General features: G+C 41.6%; 1 protein-coding gene across 2 annotated transcripts in view; it reads right to left on the bottom strand.

Moving 5' to 3' along the window:
- HMCN1 (hemicentin 1) overlaps nt 1-12754 on the bottom strand; it is a 327054-nt gene that overhangs the window by 17054 nt on the left and 297246 nt on the right. For both annotated transcript variants that reach the window (XM_073356688.1, XM_073356687.1), the window contains 11 exons: nt 11034-11204; nt 8974-9123; nt 8593-8730; nt 8149-8270; nt 6308-6545; nt 4520-4582; nt 3615-3734; nt 3302-3436; nt 2702-2815; nt 2194-2319; nt 1149-1277 (listed from right to left, as the gene is read on the bottom strand). In XM_073356688.1, the coding sequence (XP_073212789.1) occupies nt 1149-1277; nt 2194-2319; nt 2702-2815; nt 3302-3436; nt 3615-3734; nt 4520-4582; nt 6308-6545; nt 8149-8270; nt 8593-8730; nt 8974-9123; nt 11034-11204 (1506 nt within the window). The remainder of the gene's footprint in view (nt 1-1148; nt 1278-2193; nt 2320-2701; nt 2816-3301; nt 3437-3614; nt 3735-4519; nt 4583-6307; nt 6546-8148; nt 8271-8592; nt 8731-8973; nt 9124-11033; nt 11205-12754) is intronic.

Here is a 12754-nt window from a genome sequence, read left to right as displayed (position 1 = left end):
CTGGTGGCGTGGCAAGGGCAGCTCGCGGAGCCCTCTGCCCCCCACTCCTCTAGGGACCGCTGCCACCCCAGAGCCGCTTTAGGTAAGTGGCGCCGGTCCAGAGCCTGCACCCCACCCCCCAACTCCCTGCCCTAAGCCTCCTGTCTGCACCTCACACCCCTCATGCACCCCAACCCCCTGCCCTGAGCCCCCTGTTGCACCCTGCACCCCAACCCCCTGCCCTAAGCCCCCTGCCTGCATCTCGTACCCCTCCTGCACCCTGAGCCCCCTTATACACCCTGCACACCACACCCCCTCCCAGACCCTGCACTCCTTCCCGCACCCCAACCCCCTGCCCTGGCCCTGCATACAAATTCCCCACCCAGATGAGGCCCTGGCCCTATGCATACATGGGAGAAAGGTGAGCCCATTTATGGAAGAAGCCTTTACCACAACTTGTGCCCCATACACAACAGCCATACATAATCAGTGTCTGTAGTCCAGTGAATATACGGACTTCACTCTCCCTGTAGGGAGAGAGTGCGAGGCAGGATAGCATCAGGGCAATATCTCCCTCCCTACATGCTGACCAGGAGACCTAGAGGAGTGCACAGCTGTAACATACTGCATCATCCTAAGGGTGAGTTCTAGGATGGATCATGCTTCCAAGGCACACTATCCCTGCTGGAATTCCCCTAGGATGGACCAACTCCAAGCCACACTCTTCTTAGGCCTAAATCACCCAATCTGATCCCAAGTGTGCAGCCTGCATGTACATAACCATCTTTATTGTTAAAGAAACTAACTAAAGCAAACAGATTTGGAGTTACATCTGCCATGATGTCCTACAGTCACCCTAGAATGCCTGGATATTGCAGCACACATGATATACACCTTCCACCACTGTTCCAAGACCCATAAAGCACTGTACCTTGGTACAATTAAATGCTTTAACAGAATAACTGTCATTAGGAATTGTTTGCAGTTTTTTTAATGAAAATCATTTAATTTTAATGTAGGGGATTTTGAGTGCCCAACATCAGACTGTATAGCCTACAGCCTTCAAAAGGGATAATGTCCCTAGGTTTATTACAATACAAAGAGGAGCCAAAAGCAGTAATTGAGAATATGGAATGGTATTAATGTAGGCTGGTTTCCACTCAACATACCCAGACAGGGTCTTCCAACTCCCTGGGATCGATACCCTCTTGGACATGCACAATGGTAGCTCCCTCGTGTATTCTCACAAATCTGATTGTACCTGCAGTGATGGGTACCATCTCTGCATTCGTCAATATCTAAAGGGAACAGAGGTAATTAGTAGTAGTCATATTTTTCTTAAGCCCTGGTTTTCTCTTTCTAAATATAGAGAATAGAGTTACACCAGGGAGGTATCTGGTCCTGTATTCACAAAATATCTGATCGTGGTGGACATAAAGATTGGATATCAGTCTGCACCCACTGTGTGACAGATGGTGGTGGGTCTGGATTATACGGGGACTGGAGATGGAAATAAGTAATCTTTCAGCTGAGTTGCATCTATCTAATTCAATCTTTTCATACATTTCCAGATGATTATTACCAGGTTTTTAACCTAACCAAATCCAAAACACTGAGGTGGAAATCTGCCTCCCCCTGGTGTCAGTTGGAAATTTAACAAGGCCCCTTGCATTGCTTAGGCTAAAGGCACCCTGATAAGCAACAGGAACTTGTGAAAAATAAAAACCTTAAAAATATATTCAGGAAGAACAGGTACATTCTGCAGGATGTTCATACATAAATCCAAAAGGGGCACAGTATCCCAGCCTCCAACACTCACATGAGTTTTCTAGGACAGAGAGTGAAGGCGGAGGGGAAGGAAAAGGAAATTCAGGGGCCCAATCACTGTTTTTCCTCAAAAAAAGAGAAGAGAGCAACAAACAACATCCTTCTACCATTTGTCCACAGGGGGTCAGTGAAAGCCTGTGGGTGATAGAAAGCCTTGCCACTTGTAACATGTCCCTCACTAATTAACATGAAATCTCACCAAGAAGTCACAGTGTATACATGCCCTTGAACCAAGGAAAGTCAGTGCTGCTGGGTGTGCAGCACCTTTGAAATGTAGGTCATTTATTTAGGTGGCTAGAGAGTATCATGAGGAACCAATTTTTGGAAAATATTAGCTATGCCTTTTCTTTTACAATCATTATATGGTAAATAAACCAATGTACCCACCAATGCATGTTCCGTTTTCTACTTTGGTCATTCCATTTGGACACAGGTCAATGCACTTATAACCACCACGTGTGTTCTTGCAGTGCTGGTCTGGTCTGCATACATTCTGCCGGCATTCATTTACATCTTAATTAAAAAAAAGAGAATTTACATTGCTAACTGATTTTCTTATGCTCCATTCTCAAAGGCCAAGGCAACCCCAATATAATTATACTAGGTAAGTACCGTTGAAAATGTGTGTATACAGTCTGTACGTGTGTATCAAGCACATCTGACAGTTTCCCTTGCACTCTGCTCATTAATCCATTTCCACTAAGTCAACTTGTGTTTTGCAAGCCCACTCAAAAAATGTTAAAGTTTGCATCCCATGTTTTAGAAAGGGATCCAACAAAGCAGGGGATTCACTGTTTTTGCATATACCATAAATCTTCTATAGGGAATTTCATCTGAATCATGTTAACACATTACACTGAAATCCATTCCCCTGACTCTATAGTTCATTTCATACCCATGCATTTTCTGCCTTTTAGCTGATATCCGGGGTCACAGCCACAGTGGAAACTTCCTATGGTATTGAAGCAGCGCTGATGACAGGAGTTGAACTCTTGGCATTCATTAACATCTGTTGAATAATGCAAAGCCTTAAATGTTATAGCTGTGGATCTTGTAATAATTTGTAACAAATTGTGCTTTGGTATATTTCATGTTGCAGGCTCTGCTTTGATCTAAGTTCTTATCCTTCTCCTTTTTCACATATTGCACACCATGAGTAGTCAGGCAAGTGATTGTTACATGAGAAAGAACTGCACAGTGACATAGGAGTGGAATTTTCTGATATAGATACAGAAAAGTATGCTTACCTCACTACATAACAAAGGAAAACACATACTGGACTCAGCAACAAGAATGTTACTTTGTTCTGTAGACAGTAAAATGTCACTGATAAAGTATCACTTACCAGAATGATCCAAGAACACCTCTGTATATCAGGAATCAGTAGGAAGCTTATTCGCAGAGAGCCAAGACATTCTTGGGAAAGTTACTTACAAACATGGCTTAAATAAAAGTAGTGTCAGTTCATTAGAACTAAGGCCAGAGGACTGCACACCTTGACAGCTCAATCCATCAGATGTTCTTCTAAAGCCAGTTCCACACCTAACCACACAACGATAGGAGCCAATGACATTCTCACATTCCTGAGCAGCATGGCAGGTATGTCCACCTAATGCACATTCATCAATATCTACAATAAAGTGCAAACAATAAAAAATGTATTCAGTAAATGAAAATATTTTGCACCTTAGGAAATAATAAACCGTTCTGGTATAATATATGAATGCCATCAGTAAATTTTATGTTCTTATGCTAGTGGCAAAAAGTCTTGTGTCCAGTCTGTGCATGTCGTTTGAAGTCTGGCTTACCCTGACACGTTCTTCCATCTGCTGATATAGTGAGGCCTCTGGGGCAGGAGCAGTAATAGGTTCCTATAGCATTATGACATGCATGAGAACAAGGATTTCGTACTGCACATTCATCTTCATCTAAAAAATAAAAGTGAGCAATTTTACAAGAACCTATGGGATTGCATGTGTGTCTCAGTGATAGAACAGGACAAGACTGTTCCTGGCCTTTCCATGGGTTCACAGAGGGTACGAAGTGTTTTCTCCCTCTTTATGCTCTCCATGCAATGGCCAGGGACAGCAATGCTCACTGTAGTATTCTACTTGGCATATAATCCCTTGTAGGATACTCCTGAAAGTAAAGCATCTCTATATTACTCCCAAATCAGGCCAGCATGCTAATCACATAAGGCCTGGTTCTCCCTTGTGTTGCACCTATTTGACTTCAGTGAAAGTCAATCAAATTCAGTAAAGCTACACTGGAATAAACTGCAGCAGAGAATCAGGCCCACTGTATTTCAGAAAGCCAGTCAAGATAATTGACATGGTTTGAATTGATCTGTGCAACAGAAAACAACATCCTTAAAAAGTTTCAGTTCAAGTCAAATGTTTTTTAAAGGTCTCTTTGTATTTCTTTAGAGTTTGACATCTTCACTGGAATCTGAAGGAGTGAAAAGTATGTGTATGTAGTAGATATTTGTTGTTCGAGTTAAGACTCTATTTTTAAGAGACAGTTTCACTTACAAAGATAGGGTCTGATCTTGTTGTCCATTTGGAGTTCTTCTTGAGTTAGATCTACAGGACTGAGCAGTTCAGTTTTAAAAGTGATTCGTACTCTGTATGTACCGCATTCAGTGACACTGTACAAAAGCAACCTGTGTGCAGTGTATTTGATTATATTTATGTTTTCGTTTTCATTTCCTTACCTGAACAGAAGGGCCCAGTAGAGTTCAGACCAAACCCAGTAGGACACTGATTGCTATGGTCTCCTATGGGGCAAAGGAAACCAACCATTAACTGGTAGTTGAAAAAATATGACCATCTCATGGCTTTGAGAAGATTAAAATATTGCAGCCTAATGATTGGCTAACCAAGTAATTTCAATCAGTGCACAGTCCACACTTTGAAGCTAAATATAAACTTGGCATTGTGGGACTCCACTGAATTTCACTGATTTCCCATAATGAGTTGTTCAGTGAAGGCATGATTTGAAGACAACAGGATTGCACAGGTTCATCTGGGGGCATAACTTGGTCTGCAGTTGTTCTGTTACAAGCAGTAGTGCATGAAACAGAAAGACCCAAGCTTACTTTCAAATCTCAGGGTAAATTGGAGGCTGGTAGTTAGGAAAAAAACATCTTTTACTTTGGCAAATGAAATAACTGTGATCTAAAAAATAGTGAGACAGTTTAAATAAATTCCCCCCTCCCAACCTTTCTCCCCAGCAATGACATTTTTACAAAGTCCTTCTTAAAGATAAACAATAGGACTTTTAGGAGTGGTTTTAATAGGCCTAAAGTGGAATTTACGAGATGCACAGGGCCTTATGCTGGCCACTTAAATTCATTCAATGTAACCCTTTCTATTGGAAGCACTGTTACTAAAATTAGTTTTTGTTTCTTTTTTTTTTTTTTTATACATTGCGGGTTTTTAGTGTTTCAGGTGAATCTTTAGGATAATATAGCAATAGCCCATTATTTCACAGAGTCTCTTTCTGGGCCCCATTCATCATTACCCTGTACTTTGTATAGTCATTTGCACCAGTGCAAGGTGGGTGTACCAATCTACCTATTCAGGATGGAAGTATTTTACACTCACTTCGCACTGATGTAAATGATTATACAAGGTGCAAGTAAATGGGCCACTTTCTCTCTCTCGTTCACTCTTGTATTATATGGGTTCTGTGTGGTTTCTCATATTACTATCACCAGCATTTATCATGCATCTTTTACTACGTTGCCTGCACTCTACCTATATTAATCCCTCTCCACCAGGATTTCTAATATTCTGAATCTCTGAAAACCTTTTAAACAACTGCCATTAAAAAATAACAACCTGCTAGAAAAAGTTTCCTTTCCTCCTCTTCCTGCTCTTGGCCTGAAGCACAGAGTGGGCTACAGTCAGTACTGGAGCAGTACAGGTTAAAGGCTCGGTATGTCGTCATCCACCAGGACTACAGATGAGTCACTATTCTCCAGCTTTACTAGACTTGTTTCTAGCCATCCATTGTCACATCAGCTCTTAAAAATGCAAGTAATCCCAAACAAGAGCCAATAAAGCCTATATATACTGCACCACATCATTTATGTTTTCTGTGCATTCTGATATTTTAATGAAAAATCATTTTAGGAATGATTTAGAGGCTCTTAACCAAACTTTTCTCTTTCAGTTTTTAAAAATGGCAGTTTGAAGCTGTTCAGAGGTATAAGTAGTCCCAGCAAAAGTGGATTGGGGGGAAGTGCAGGGGTGGAAATGAGAGGTATAAAATAAATACATAGCTATATAATAAATTGGAAGTGCCATCAACATGACATATGTGGTATCTATATGTGTACCAAATAATCTGAACATCTCAATAGCCTCCTCTTCCAAGATCATACTCTACTGTTGAGGATATTCTATTCTCCCAGTACTCTTCAATCATCGTATCATTTTATTTTGAAGTGAGCCTTACTCTAATTTGGATAAATTTTCCATTAATAAAGAGTCAATACCTTTTGCAATGGAAGCATGGATTCTAAAAGCTAGTGTTTCTTCTAGTGGGTTGTACTCTGTTGCAATAGAGGAAGCCCGGAGTGTTTCGAGCAGGAATGGCATTTTTCCTCGAGTGTGATCATAGGTAATGGTGTGGTTCCATGTATATGGTACGCTAACTCCATCTATGGTGAAGAGCCGTGTAGAGTAGGCATACAGTTGTCCAGGGCCAGTCTGAATATAGTCTTCTGTGTAATCCTGAAATAAACATCACAAATCAAGATCTAGGCACCAGCAACTGGATCCTCTGGCTCAGCTAGTATACTGCAAAAGAGGTTTTTTGTTTTTAAATAGCATGAGATGTATCTAGAGAAAGGTGCTTTTTAAAAAGCTGGACAAATTGTACTGCAAGTGGCACATCTATTTAGCTCCAGTTACTATAACTGTTGAATTTTAATGGCTCCCACTATATGGCCCTATTATTAGTAAGGGAAATAACTGTAGTAACTGAGATACCACAGTCTAGTAGCAATTGGTGGATCCTGACTTTAATGATGGTGACTGTATGACCATATTTCCAACCCCCATCCCCCCGACAACCATAAGAGGTTCTGATTGGTTTGATAACAAGATCTCTTATGGTCTGAAGTGCTACTAGCAACCACACGAGATTTATTATTTAATAATCTAGGAAGTTTACTGGAAATGATAAGCTAACTAAACAATTTACTGCAGAAGTATTACACCACAGTAAGGAAACTTTTATAAATATTTGAGGGCACTACATATTGCATTGTATCAAAATGTCAAAAAAACTAAACATCCTTATTTACTATACCCCGTATTTATATATTTAGATTGGTTATCCATCAACAAGCACATGCAGATGTGACATTTATAATTAAAAAAAAATGCTTTCAGGATAAAAACCAGTTACGAAATCCACGATACATAATTAAACCCTTGATCCCTATTGTTAATCCAAGCAAAATCTTCCATGGCTTGACCAAGCAGTTAAGACTTGAAGTGTTAAATAGTGACTTTAGTGGGATGATGGAGTAAAGGGGTTCCAAAGGTGTGGAATGCCCTGCCACTAGCCATGAATAGTGGAGCCAGTGGTGCAGTGAGTCAGTAGATCAGACCTCTTTCAACATGATGAAACTATCAGACAAAGCAGTGAGATTATAACCTCCTGCTCTGAAGACTGCCAGACAAACCAGTCTGTATCTGATCATTTTGGGGAAAAAAGTATGGGAAAGTCCTCACATTTAGAAAAAGCTGATTCTGTAAGAGAAGCGAGGCAAGTCAGAGTAATTAGACTGCTCACCATTATGGACAACTCCATGGGACAAGACTTGAATACTGTGGCACAGAAAAAGGTCTTCCTTACCTCTGCCACAGCCACATTATAGGAAAGATTAAATCATCGAGATTTTATGGAATCTGACACAGCATGTTTTCTGCAACCACAGCTTTAGCCTCCATCCTTGAAGATGACCTGTGACAGAGACCTTTGAGGGCACTCTGAAGGTAGGGAAAACTTTGCCAGGGTTGTGCGAAATGGAGGACTAGCATCACCCTTACAAAGGTCTAGAACCTAGCTTGGCCCATCAGCCTTTTGCAGGAGACAAAACAGGCCATCTTCCTGACAGAAGTAGACCCTCACCTTATCTTGGAGGAGGAGGTGATCTGATCATGATCAAGAACTTTCCTTCACATGTCCAAGCCAATCATAAAAATAAGTCAGAATACTGTAACATAGCTTATGGTGCTGTATATGTCTGTATTAAAATACGTCAGATAACAAAAATATAAAACTGAAGCAAGAGTGCAGAGATGTCATTTTTGCTAGTAATTTTACCTTCACGTTAACATCAGATGAGGACTGTAGCTGCAGAACATAGCCACTCACTACCACATCCAGCAGTAATGCTCCATCTGAATCCAAACCACGGGCAATATGAGTCATTCGCAAAATCTCTCCTGTGAATTTTAACACACATTGATTTGTAACCTATCATGATTTGTGATTTATGTTAACTGCACAGTATTTGAATTAGGTCCATATTGAACCATGTTAATTTATGCTAACATGTCATTCATGTGTATAAACACTAATTTTCCCTATATTAATCCTCAGATTCAAATTAGGAAAAGCAAGGCTATAAAGCCTCATGTCAGCTAGTTATCCAGAACATGCTGCTGTGAGCAAACGTAACTAAGGTAAATGATATTCATTAAGCAATTCAACCTTGTATTATGCTTGTCACATAACAATGGGACACAATCTCTATTTGTAACTAACCAGTTGCAAATTCCACTTGAGTCTCTCTCTTGAAGATTGCGTTGGTGAGAGTAAATCCATTCACTGCTTCTCCAATTTCCTTTGCAGCTGCCCAATAAATAGGATTTAGAATGGAAACTAGCTTCCTCATTGCTGTACCTAAAGAGAAATAACATACTTTTAAAAAATTCCCCTTGTGTGCTCCTCCCTTCTCTTGATGTAAAGAAACTGTAAATATATTAAAAGACCTCCACCTCCCTCCTGCCCGTGAAAAATTGAAGCCAATTCCTTAAAATCTTGGATAGTGCCTTAATGAAAGGCAACTGAAAACTGACAAACCTAAGGAAGATTCCTAAGTGCCATCTTTGTTTATTTATAACTCAAGGAAGCAAACTGACTTACCAAGACTCCGAGGGACATTTGTGATCTTTGCTTGTATTATTCTAGTGTCAGAATCAGGGCTATCTGTTACTGTGGAATTCAGGAAAGCAATTCCAAATTCAACATCATTAATATTTCCAATAACACTTCCTCTGGCACGTGGAGGCCCACCTGTTGGGAGAAGTGGAAAAACACCCCATGTGTGAAAACTCTATTTGAAAGAAAAATATTCAAGAGCAGCACTGAGTGCTCTGAGAGAACACAAAGTTCTCTATGTGCAAGTGGACTTATATTTTATGGAATGTTTATTCATATAATAATAATCGTAGCTCCTCATATCCATAAGGATACCAGGACCGTTTATAAATGTAAGCTGATATATAAATTATGACCCAGGAATTACTTTATGGACCACTGAAATGCAGCCACTTCTGGGCGAAAAGCAACAATTGTTGAACAGTGCAAACTGGTGCTACACAACAGGTTACGGCAGGTAAGAAAGTACAACTGAAACTACTGGAGAATTCAGGCAGGCGGAATGTAATTATTTGGCCAGGACACTGGAGTGTATTAGTCATACCAGATGTCAAGCGAGACTTCTGTGTGTTCCCACTGTTTTAGAAAACAACAACTGACAAAACAGAACGTATTGGCAAAGACAGACGTGTTTTCTATTTTTTTAAAATGTATTAATATTATTAAATAGAACTTTACACTAGTATAGCACCCCTCTTTTGAGATGCAGAAGTGATTTTCCCATATCACTTTCAGATTTATTCTCACAATATCATACATCTATAACAGTAGTTCTAAATCAGAGGTGGGCAAACTACGGCCTGCGGGCCACATCTGGCCCGCGGAAGTGTCCTGCCTGGCCCCTGAGCTCCCGGACGGGGAGGCTAGTCACTGGCCCCTCCCCCGCTGTTCACCTTCCCCCGCAGCCTCAGTGCGGGAGGGAGCTGCACTGCGGGGTCAGGGGAGAGCAGGAAGGGAGGCTCCCCTACAGTCCCAGGGGAGCAGGTGGGTGGTGCAGGTGGCGGGAGTGCGGCGAATGCAGGCGGAGGACTCAGGAGGAGCACCGGGCGGCCGTGCAGCCAGCCAGAGAGAAGAGGAGCTTTGAAGGGGAAATCGCCGCTTCTCTCTGGCTCCCCCTGCTCCTCTTGAGTCCTCTGCCCACATTCGCAGGGCCACATTCTGAAAGGGGCTTTAGAGGGGGCGGGCGTTGGATGGGGGTGGGGTCCCGGGGCGTGTGGATAGGGGTCAGAGCAGTCAGGAATCAGGGGGAGTTGGATAGGGGGTAGGGTCCCAGGGGTGGGGGCCCCAGGAGGGGGCAGTCAGAGGACAAGGAGTAGGGGAGGTTGGGTGGGTTGGGGGTTCTAAGGGGGGGCAGTCAGGGGGCGGGAAGCGAGAGGGGGTGGATAGGGTTAGGGTTCGGGGAGGCACAGCCTTCCCTACCCAGCCCTCCATACAGTTTTGGAACCCCAATGTGGCCCTCAGGCCAAAAAGTTTGCCCGCCCCAGTTCTAAATCGTTTCACTGTTGTGCACTATTTTTTAAACTAGAGATAAGAGCTGATTGAATTAACCATTGCAAACATAGCTCCATTTGCTGTTTATGAACCATTTGGAAACTAGCCTGCATTTCTGCAAATGTATTTATTTCTTGATAAGCTCAGGTGAACAATTTTCAGCTTTACACCTTGTTCAGTGTGACTATTATTTATTCAGTTTTCATGTTATATGACTGGCTGCCTTAGTTGCATGGTTTTTTTTGTTTTTTCAACAATGCAATCATGGAGCAGAAACCTTTTAAACACTGCAGGTTTTGAGTTTAATTGATCAAAAGTGCCTCTGGAAATTCTTTTTGAAAACTGTCAAATGCTTCAGCATTATTATAACAGCATTCTGCTGACTATAGTTGGCCAGAGAATGGTTACCAGATTCTCCTTAAATGCTATGACATGTCTGGAGAAAGGATATGCTGAATGAACAGGTTTACTCATTACTGAAAGATTTATAAATAATAAACTAGGCATTTTCTTTGGTTCATTTGCTTTGGTGTTCAGTCTCTGCAATAACATACCTGGACATGCTTGGATGTTACACCTGGAAAGCTGTGAAGAGTCTCCTGGGCAAGGACGTCCACCATTTGAGGGGGCTGGATTAGTGCACAGCCGTGTTCGGGTCTGCTCCCCTCCTCCGCAAGAAGCAGAGCATCCGATCCAAGCTTGCCATGTTCCCCAGTTTCCATCCACTATAAACAAGGATGCAACGTTGAAAGAACTGGCTTTTTGTAGCAGATGTTTCAGATTTTATACAGAACAGTGAATTACACTTCAAATATTAATTCCATGTTGTATTTTTCAAGATGTCAGCTTTATCAAGGATGGTGTACCATTTTCAATGATAGTTTATGTAGGCAGGTTGCTGCCCCAAAAAGTGCAATACCTTTGAAATTGTTCATGCCCACAGATCAGCCTTACTCAAAAGAAAGAGGATCTTTCAGGGAATGTTTCCAGTGCAATGAATGAGGATTTAGTAGAGAGATATGTGACTAAGTCCCCAGGCATAATATAACTAGCCAAGAACATTATTTGCACAAAATGGGGTGGTCCCTGCTACCACCTCTATGGCCACAGAGTCCCCCTGCCAGTGGAATACACCATGGCTCTTCTGTGCAAAGAGTGGGCGCAGGCTGGTTTTGGGAGTTCCCTTATGCCACAGTGCAGGCAGGTAGCAGTGAGAGAATCCGCTGCCTGGACTCCCAACCTAGACCAAGAGAATGCTGGAGACAGAGACTGCTTCCAGCCTCCATTTGTGGGCTGGGCACTGAATCAATGGATTTGGCTCTGTAACAATAGCAGACTGTTAATGAGCAGAGATGAAAAACTCAGACTGTGTCCCATTCAAAATTGGCTCAGTTAGGTAGTAACTGAATGCTATTGTCACCTGACAGCTGTTTGGTTGCCTTGTGTAAAAAGAGCTAGTGGTCTCAGACCTGATCTTAGTGAGCAGGTGTCCACATTCAAAATTTACTGTCATCCTTGCTGACAGTCTCACTAGAGACTCCAAATATTTGACCGGGGCTTGGAGACTGAACTACCTTCTTAATCCTAGAGGTGGTCAGGGACAACAAAGCACATTGAAGGTCACTGAAGGGGAATAATGAGCAAAAGAGGGTCTTTCACCTCTGGGGCTAAGAACTGGCATTTCTCACAAAAGCTAACATTCACATGGACCAAAGAGATCATTATAACAAATTAAACTAAAATACCAGATGGGTGCCACACAGAAGGAAAATACATTAATCATTAATAAAAACATTGAATATTTTTAGATCTGTTGTTAACCATGGCACAATTGAATGCAATCCATTTCTGGATTATTGTTGTAAATACTGAGCCAAGATATCCCCATGGACTTGAGAACAAGTTTCAAATCACAGGGCTTGACTGGTAATTCAATGGAACTCAGTGGGGTTGAGCAGGGTGTGATGAAATAAGAGGAGCATTAGGCCATTTAAGGCTGCTTGGTAAAAAGACAAGTTTTAGCTATCTAGGAGAAAGCAGCTAGATTTGGTTTAGGTTTTATTAGATGTACTGACTTTGCTCCTGTAATACATTATAAAAGGGTCACTGGTATACTCTGTAAAATGTCATTAGTGTGAGAATTAAGAATTGTTGGGGGTATGAAGGGTTTTGTTTTCACAAGCTATTTGTCTTTTGATCGTTATTTCCCTTGTTTATATAAAATATAACCCCTTCAAGGGGGAATCATTTTAGTGTGACAGACACTTAATTTTTT

The sequence above is a fragment of the Lepidochelys kempii genome, chromosome 8 (assembly GCF_965140265.1).
Source record: "Lepidochelys kempii isolate rLepKem1 chromosome 8, rLepKem1.hap2, whole genome shotgun sequence".
Lineage (NCBI taxonomy): Eukaryota > Metazoa > Chordata > Testudines > Cheloniidae > Lepidochelys > Lepidochelys kempii.
Note: the sequence above shows the minus strand (reverse complement) of the source record. Positions and strands in the feature narration are given on the sequence as shown.